Source organism: Pundamilia nyererei, unplaced genomic scaffold (assembly GCF_000239375.1).
Source record: "Pundamilia nyererei isolate P.nyererei 1_Seehausen unplaced genomic scaffold, PunNye1.0 scaffold00169, whole genome shotgun sequence".
Lineage (NCBI taxonomy): Eukaryota > Metazoa > Chordata > Actinopteri > Cichliformes > Cichlidae > Pundamilia > Pundamilia nyererei.
This window is the reverse complement of record NW_005187570.1, coordinates 1256548-1266122: the sequence shown is the minus strand read 5'-3', so window position 1 is coordinate 1266122 and position 9575 is coordinate 1256548. Positions and strand designations below refer to the sequence as shown.

General features: G+C 40.1%; 1 protein-coding gene across 6 annotated transcripts in view; it reads left to right on the top strand.

Annotated features, from left to right (window-relative positions):
• Positions 1-9575, top strand: part of vps13d (vacuolar protein sorting 13 homolog D) — a 79733-nt gene that overhangs the window by 57800 nt on the left and 12358 nt on the right. For 4 of the 6 annotated variants that reach the window (XM_013914056.1, XM_013914055.1, XM_013914058.1 and 1 more), the window contains 7 exons: positions 764-796; positions 2534-2638; positions 3796-3945; positions 5988-6137; positions 6315-6411; positions 6490-6638; positions 8162-8296. In XM_013914056.1, coding sequence (XP_013769510.1) covers positions 764-796; positions 2534-2638; positions 3796-3945; positions 5988-6137; positions 6315-6411; positions 6490-6638; positions 8162-8296 — 819 coding nt within the window. The remainder of the gene's footprint in view (positions 1-763; positions 797-2533; positions 2639-3795; positions 3946-5987; positions 6138-6314; positions 6412-6489; positions 6639-8161; positions 8297-9575) is intronic. The other 2 variants (XM_013914060.1, XM_013914057.1) reach the window with 1 other exon arrangement.

The following is a 9575-nucleotide window of genomic DNA, read 5'->3' as shown; positions in this document are numbered from 1 at the left end:
AGGTCACCAGTCTGTCACAGGGCCAACACACAGGGACAGACAACCATTCGCACTCACATTCATTCACACATTCACACCTAGTGACAATTTGGATTATCCAATCAACCTATCCCCACAAGCTTTTGGGGATAGGTTGCTTTTTTCCAATTATTTTTAAAATTCAGAGCAAGCCCAAAGGTGATATAAGAATGACAGCTCAGTTTTTGTTTGCTACATGGATAATTTAAGTTCAGCCTTTTAATTCATTTAAAAGAGACCTTCAGCTGGATGTCATTCTTTTTTGTAATTTTTTTAAGAGTTCAAAATGTGTTCATTACATGAATTAAATTTTATTTTCTTTGTAGCACTTCGTGAATTTCATAAGCAACACTTTATAGCTGTTCATACAAAGCATAAAGGTAAAAAAAAAACAATGTGTTATCTTCATTTTAGATGTGAAAAAGTATTTGCTGCTCCCAGTGTTTTCTTTTCCGTGGAAACTGGGGCCAAATGGCTCTTTGGGTCTTAAAGGTTGCTGACCCCTGGTTTAGACAAATAAAAAAACACAGCAATTACAAACAGTTTCACCTAACAGGCTCTTCAAAATAATAACTAAGAAAATGCGTTCTGACAGCTTTTGTTCATCTTAAAAGGTCATACCAATAGTTTAACCTGCTTGTTTGTTGTAGTTTATTGTTGTTTTACCTGGTTTACTAGAAACCACAACGTACCAGGGAGTTATCAATCTTTTCCTCTCTACATGGCAAACTCGCCTACCCTGTAGATTACGTGCAGTACTCTCTTCTCAAGCAACTTGGTATGTATGCTTTTTTTTAGAGTCTTTAACATACTGTTATAACATCATGATATTGACTTAATGAATGCTCAGTCATCCAGGCAAGAAAATTCCAAAAAGTTGATGCTGTTCATCCGGAGGTTTCGTCAATCATCCAAGTGTCTTCTTTTGTCTCAGCTGACTGCAGGTTTCCACAGCCTTATAAACAGTAAATTTGCACAATGAGTAAAACTAGCACCACTTGCGAAAGAGGAGCGGATCCAACAGAGACTTACAATGCGGCCAGAAGAGAGAAGGATGCCACACCGAAGGGGACAAGTGGGTGAAAAATATGTCTAACAGACAACTCATCCAAGCAGAGAAAAACAAAAGGGTTGAACTTTGCTGTGACACAGAAACAAATCCCTCTAGTGGAACTGATCACAGCCACAGAAATGGCAACATTGCAGACGTGGAAGACGTGTCCCCCGACACAAACAGAGTAGTATACTGTACACTGTTAAGTGCCGGGAGAATTGCCAGGATTTATACATCGGGGAAACCAAACAACCTCTGGCGAAGCAGATGGCACAACACTCAAAAGAGTTAAGTTGTCAGGCCAGGACTCTGCAGTCTATCTTCACCACAGTGGACACTCTTTCAGTGATAAGGGTGTACACATCCTGGACAGGGAGGAACGCTGGTTTGAGTGGGGAGTCAAAGAGGCCATTTACATGAAAAGGGAAAGACCATCTCTGAATCGAGGAGGGGTCCTAAGAGTACATCTGTCACCATCTTGCAGTGCTGTGATTGCAGCCATTCCCCAACTCTCTGTGAACTCTCTGTGGTACTCATGGACACTGATCATTAGTCATTGGCCAATGATCAGTGGTCAGTGACCAGTGGTTGTTCATGCGCAATAATGATCAAGAAACTGACCTCGCAGCCCATTTTTCACAAGTGGTGCTTGTTTCAGTCATTATGCAAATGTACTGTTTATAAGGTTGGGGAAATCTGCAGTCAGCTGAGACTGAAGAAGTCACTTGAATGAGTGACGAAAGGTTTCTCCCACTGAAAACGAGATGTCTGGATGAACAGAATCAACTTTTTGGGATCATGTTATTGGGAGCAGGTCTTGACTCATTATCCTGCTCCTGAATATGCTATGGTCAATAGGACACCCCCCAGTAATTGTGTGAATCAGAAGCCTTAGGTACACTACCAACTCACTCATGTTTCCACCCTAGAGACTTGTCAATGTATTCCAGGGGCCAGAGCATGCAACACAAAACAAGTTAGAAACCTCTGACTAACATTCCTAAAAACACTGGTAGCGAACAACTGTGAGCAACAAAATGATGCACGACAGGCAAATCACTTCCTGTGTGAGCGTGCCTTAAGACAAAGAATTGAATGTTCTTGAATGATTTTAACCCATCTGAGCATGTGTTTTTTTTTTTTTTTTTACTGAAGGTGGGATGGTAGAGTAACACATTTGATGTTGAAAAAAAATTGCAATTCCATAATACAGTTGTTTTTGCTTTCCAGTCTTTACTTCAGTCATTTATATTTGACCTGACTCCAGATGTTCCAAATCTGATATACAGTCTCTTTGGTTTTTCTTTTCTGTTCACACACTATAAATCTGGTAACTGCTTCTTTTATGATGTACCAGATATTTATCACTCTAATGATCCAAAAATACTTGTGAAAATATCTGAATTTCATATCTGTGAACCTCCTCAGTATTGATTTTGGTTTAAACTGCATTTTTTGCAGATCAGTGACTTCAATCAGAGGAGAATGATGAGGAGCTCACCTAGTACAGAACAGGATCGGGGCAAAGATGACGTGAAGAAGAGAGAGGCTGAGCAGGAGCTGGAGGTAAAATCATTTGAAATGCATCTATTATGCTGTAACAAAAATCTTTCACTTCAAGTGTTTATTTGTAGTGTATATATACTTCTCAATTTGGGGATTCAGATATTCTCACAGTTTAAAAAAGTGAATATGTTCTCCCAGCTCTTCATCTTTAAGAATGAAGACTGGAGGCTGTGCTTAAACTACTGGGGGATCACTCTCCACAGCCTCCCTTGAAAAATCTGTTCCATGGTACTGGATAGGAGCACAGCAGAGTGTGACGTACCAACAATGAGTCCCCCTTCCCTCTTCTGAGCTGTTTCTCTTTCCCTCTTTCTTTCTCCCCTTCTTTCCTCCAGTCAAGTCTGTCCCGTATTCAGTAAGTGAAAATAAAATAAACAATAAAAGGTGAATCAAATGGACCATTACGGCAAGGCTGGGATGGTCAATTTGGTAAAGTAAATCTGTTGGGCATCTTTCTTTGCCTTTAGAAAATAATTCTGATGGCAAAAGAGCCAAACGGGACAGGCAAAAGAAAAAAAAAACAAAAAACAAAAAAAAACTGAGTATTAGCACCTCCAAATTTGAGGCCATGGCCCTTAGCTGGAATAGGGTGGAGTCCTCCACGTGAGCTGCTGCGTCATGTGAAGGAGCTTAAGTATCTCAGGGTCTTGTTCATGATTGATGGGAGAAGGGAGCAAGAGACCATGGCTACAGTGATGCTCTCTGGTCTCTCTTCCTTAGAGATAGGATGAGGAGATAGTCATTTGAGATAGTCTTAGAGAAGAGCCCCCGTTCCTCGACATCGAAAGGAGCCAGTTGAGGTGGTTCAGTAATCTGGCAAAGATGAAATGGGTGAAATGTTCCAAGCATGTCACACCAGGAGAAAGCCCCTGGATCTGCTGGAGAAATTACATCTCTTGGCGTGTCTGGGAATCCCTCAATGTTCTCCTGGTTATGCTGGATGGGGTGGGGAGAGGGTTGTCTTGCCTTCTCTCTTCCTAGCCCTACAACTCTGCCCTGAATAAGAGAAAGATGGTGAATGTGTGGATGAATATTATCTTATTATTTTCTAGAATTTTTTACATTGTTGCACTGGTCTTGGTTAGAATAGGCTTTCTAGAAAACCTTAAAATGGTTCATCTAGGAATCATACACTTCTTCTCTGTAATTATACCCAGGTGTTGGTGAACTTGGAGGAGGGGCTAGGGCTGTCTCTGGTCAACAAGGTTCCTGAGGAGCTTGTTTTTACTACGCTGTCTGGTATAGATGTCCACTTTACTCGCACTGCTGCCAATGAAGTGTTGGAGCTGAGCATCCACAATATACAGGTGAGCTTACTGCACATTTGAAAATATTTACAGTACTTAATAAACGCATTGGAGGACCACGCAGTGTGAGGTTCATTCCAGAGCTACTTCAAACGAACTGTTTCACATGCTCAGGGTAGCTTTCCATTATCTGGACTCACTTACCCAACACTGACAGTCAGGATAAGTTTCACACAAAGCTGGCTATCAACGTTAACACAAGGTTTCACTAATGTTTTTTTTTCTCTTAGTTGTAGCCTCTGTGGTGTATGATAGTCTGGGAGGAAGCAAAAATTACCATGGCAACATACTGGTTTACAGTAGGAATTAAACCACCTTCGTAATACATAAAACCCAGCTTACATAAAACCCTAGAGTAAAACAGTTTTCCAGCTTCCTCTCTCTAGTACAGGACACCGCTCTGCAGTCAGGTCTCATGCCTCCCCTGACACCACACCCTGAACCCACTGCTCCACTTCTGCCCTGCAGCTGAGCCATAAATCACTTAAATTTGAATTCATGTTATTAAAAGATGCATAAATGACTTCAATTAAGCAACCAAGATTTTATTGAAATGTGTACTTTCGGCTTAAATGGGTGGCAGAATGATACAGTGGTTAGCATCATTGCCTCACAGTAAGAAAGTCCTGGGTTAGAGTCCAGACTAGGGCCTTTCCATGTGGAGTAAATGGGAAATGGACTGATTCTTATATACTGCTTTTCTACTCTACCTGAGCACTCAGAGGATTTTATACAACTTGCCTCATTCAGCCATTCATACAGGCACTTTTTTCTATGCTTCCGTGCTTTCTATCTAACACATACATTCATAGGCACAAGCCCCACATGACCTTGAATTCGAATAGAGCGGTTGATAATATAGATAAATGAATGCAAAAGATGCTTCATTTTACATTCATGTGGTATACATGCTGAAAGTTAAGAAGGAAAATTGTTTGATCCCCCTCTGAATTTGTAAGTTCACTTACAAACAAAAGAAAAGTCTCTAAATTTTGTGGTAGTTTAATTTTATTGGAGAGAGACAGAATATAAACCAAAAATCCAGAAAAACACTTCATATAAATAACAGTCAAGCACAGACGTGGATGCTTTGGAGTTGTTTCTCTGCTAAGGGTACAGGGTGACTTTGTTGTATTGAGCGGCCAATGTATGGGACCGTGTACGGTAAAATCTTGGATGAGAACCTCTTTCCCTCGGCCAGAGCGCTGACGATGGGTCATGATGGGTCTTCCAGCATGACGGTTATCCAAAACATACCAACAACATAACCTAACAAAGGAACAGCCAGATAACAAGCACATTAACATCATGGAGCCAGTCTCCAGACCTCAGTACTAGAGAAAATGTATGGAGGGAGCTAAAGCTTCAAGTTGCCAAACGGCACCAAGAAACCTAAAGGAATTAGTGTTTCTGTGGAGATCCCCCATCTCCACAGAAACACTAATTCCTTTAGGTTTCTTGGTGCCGTTAGATGTTTAATAAGATGTTTCTTGTAGGATTTTGGCCCCCCCGGCCAAAATCCTACAAGAAACATCTTATTGCTGTGTTTGTGGTTTCTAAGTCATTTTAGCTTAGGCATCAAATACTTAATTCACTCAATGACATACAAATCAATTCGTAACTTTTTATGAAATATGTTTTTAAATCAAAATTAAGCTGCCATAAAAATGAGAGATTTCACATCTTTGTATTGTAAGTGAGCAAATTTACAAATAATTATTTAACTTGCTGTACTTGTGAGTCTGATAAGTGCATCTGGAAAGTATTCACAACATTTAACCTTTTCCAGATGTTGTCATATTATTCCAAAATGGATTTATTTATTTTTTTAATTTCACATTTTTACACACATACCTTATAATGACAAAGGGAAAAAGTTTTCTTGAAATTCTTGTAAATTAAAATCTGAAAATAAAAATATAATATGTACATAAGTATTCAGTCTGACACTGTGCTGTGAATGCTTTCCTCATGAACTTGTTTATGTAGTAAATGTTTCGCTAACTCTATAAATACTCTTTCTGTCACATTGTGGTTATCAGGTGGATAATCAGCTCTTGGGTACCACTCATCCTGTCATGCTGTGTGTGACTCCCAGTTCCAGTGAGAGCAGTGTAAGTGACAGTGGCCCAGCGATGCAAGTCAATTCAGTCAAGGTTCCTAGCAGCCTCATGCTTACTGACCTCTACAAGGTGAGTACCACACAGTGCTCCATCACAGGTGATCACTGGGGACTGTAGAAAAGTAAACTGATGAAACTGTCATAAAGTATATTTTTTAACTTAATCTTGATATTTTTTTTTAGAAAACATATAGCTTTGTTGTACCAGAATCTTGTGACTAAAGATGTAACCATGATATATACGCAGCACCTGATGGTGACAGCTCGTCGCTTCACTGTCATAATTGAGGAGAAGTTGCTGCTCAAGCTGCTCAGTTTCGTTGGATATGGACAGACAGATGCTGGTGGGTCTTTGTTTCAGCATCATTGTTAATAGTGGTAAGAGGCTCACCGCAAAACTGATCATTTTTATCCTTATCCAGAGCTGGAGAAGTTGGATGAAAACCTCCGTGACAAGCCCAACGAGGACACTGGACCTCACAAACGGTACTACTTTGAGAATTTGAAGATCAGCCTTCCTCAGGTCAAACTGAGTGTCTTCACCTCTCACAAGCTGCCTGCTGAACTCAAGGTAACCAGACACTGATCTTTTTTTATAACCAAGCTTTTAGCCTGAAATCATTCTGATAATGCAAAGTGGCAGTGCCTTTGATAGAGAGCAACATGTCCAAAAACCAAAGCTTAATGGTAGACATAACCACTCAAAAGTTTTATTTTCTTAAAGCAGTTGCTCAGCATTTTGAGAATATTTTCTTCTTTTCCTTAATATGCTGTTTACATGTAAATACAATTTAATTAACCTAACCAAGTATAAAAATTGGAGTAGCTTGGATCTTTATAAATAATAAAGCTAAATTAATTGTTTAAAGTTGAAAACGTCTTTGTAGGGCAGATGAAATCTTAAAGGATTGATATAACAGTAGACAGGCACCAGTTCTGTGTAGCTCTCACTCGTGCTGCCAACAGCAGCAATATTTAGGTGGGAGATATCCACATGAATACTAGGACACAAGGTTTCCAACCAGAACATCGTATTCTGTCACAGGAGATCAGTGCTTTTCATTTCTTACATTAAATACTTAAATACTTATAATGTTATGTGTGATCAGCTGGTTTTCACACCATAAAATTGTGACTTTGCCGATTATTAATTAATTTATTTTAAAGCTGTCACCATATTGGGTTTTGGAGCCTGGAGAGTACATCTGGAGCTCGATATGGAGTGCTACGTTATCAGTTGGTAGCTCATTTACCAAGGGGCATCTATAAACTGCTTGATGCAACACATGCACACACACACACACACACACACACACACACACACACACACACACACACACACACCTGTGCATATCTGCTGATTAGATAAATCTGTTAAAATAGTACCAAATGGCGCCAAAAACCCAAACGTTGTTAAAAGGTCCAGATCATTGACAGTTAGCCGAGGTGAAGTCAGACAGCTGCTAGCTAAAGCACTACACAGGTACACCTGGCAATCCAAGCAGCCAAGCCACTGACTGACCAACGTCCAAATGGGAGATTTATCGTAAAAAACACATTACTTCCCATATAGTTGTTACTAGGGAGAGATGGACGGCAACATATTTTTTTACCAAGCTGTTTTGTATCAGGCTGTCCGTGGGCCCCTGAGGCTGCCTTTTGTTTCAGACCACCACTCCCAACAAACATAGATGTTTACATCAGCGCTGTAACTTGCACTATTTTATCAACCGATTCACACTATAAACAGTGTTTGCCTCTTATCTGTATTTAATTATTTAATTTAATAACGGTACAGTACTCTTGGTAACCATTGTCCTTCATTTAAATATGTAAAAATTGTGCATGTTTCTGTTCTTTGTCATGTGTACTGTTTGTTTGTATATGTGTCTTTCTTGCTGCTGTTACACCCAAATTTCCCCTTGTGGGACAATTAAAGGATTATTCTATTCTATTCTAATGTGGTTAAAGCCTGACTTTGCAGGCACTGTGCATTTGTGGCATAAAACAATTCAAGTATCTGAGAGCTGCCATGCTACTGCCTCATATTATTACATGATTTGTTTTTCTTTTCCTTTTTTTTGGTCATTTTAGGCCCTGAAAGGTACCCTGGGCTTTCCTCTAGTTCGCTTTGAAGATGCAGTCATCAACATGTACCCATTCACAAGAGTGCATCCCTATGAAACACAGGAGATCATCATCAATGACATCCTTAAGCACTTTAGAGAGGTAACAGGCTTTATATACGTGTGTGCGTGTGCGTGTGTGTGCGTGTGCGTGTGTGTGTGTGTGTGTGTGTGTGTGTGTGTGTGTGTGTGTGCACGCGTGCTTAGCATAGTGGTAAGAATGTCTGTATCAAGTAAGGGTCCCTAGGCTAGAACCAATCCTACCTCTGATATGAGCGAGAGACTGAAGCCATACCGGCTCAGACGTCGCCCAGATTAATAATGTCCCGCGTCAGGTGTTGAGGAACCAGGACACACTGATGAGAAGTGAGCTTCTGGAGCAAGAAGGTGCAAGTAGACAAGAGATGAGAATAGGACACTGTTGGAACACTACTATACAAGTAACTCCAGTGGAAGTGGTCACATGAACATGATGAGGGACCTATGGAATCTTCGATATCCAGCATCCAGTTTGATGGCAAAACAACTAGTAGCTCAGTGTTCCAACATTCAGAAGAAGGTAACTGCTCTCACTGTAAGAGACTGACGAGGTACAACAAAAATGCTACACCAAGGACGACAGGTCAGAGGGGAGATATCATAACCCCCATCTGACATTTGGTACCAAACCCCAAGTATGAAGGAAGAAGGAGTGTTGAGTGTGAGAGGTGCTGACCTGAAAGATAGGATTATGGCAAAGCTGGAAACTTGGACCCTCCATAGCCGGTTACCAAGACCACGTGAAGTACCCTCTGAAGATCTACTAGATGATGGACAATTCCTACTGCAACCATCACCACAGCGTATCAGCTGATCTACACCACCATAAATAGAACAGTTGAACAATGGTAAACAGGGATTTGTGTTGTTGTGTGGAACTGTAACTTCAGGTTTATATGAAATGGTAATTACGAGGCAATATGTTTTAGGTCATTTTACAGAGAAATGCAGTAGTATTGTAATGAATAGTGTAGCAAAGTATTATCCTGCATTACTTTTAAGAAAAGTGTTCTGTGTAATACTTTTTTGAGTAATGATCCCAACGCTGATAGCAACAAAGAAGGTAAATCCCTCCAACATGGACAAACATTTGACCCACAGCATGTAATTAATTTGCATTAATGTAATGTCTCAGTGGTGACTCTCAAAATGTAGCAAATGAGAATCGATAAGTAATAATGATAATGGAATCACTACATTCTTATCAATTCTTATTCCCATCCCAAGCTGCCTAAGACAGTTCAGGCTGTGTTGAAAAATACCAAATATAGACTTTCAAGCTTTGTGAAATTGTACAACTTCTGTTCTTGCCTTATATACTGCATTTGTGTATGTGTGTGTGT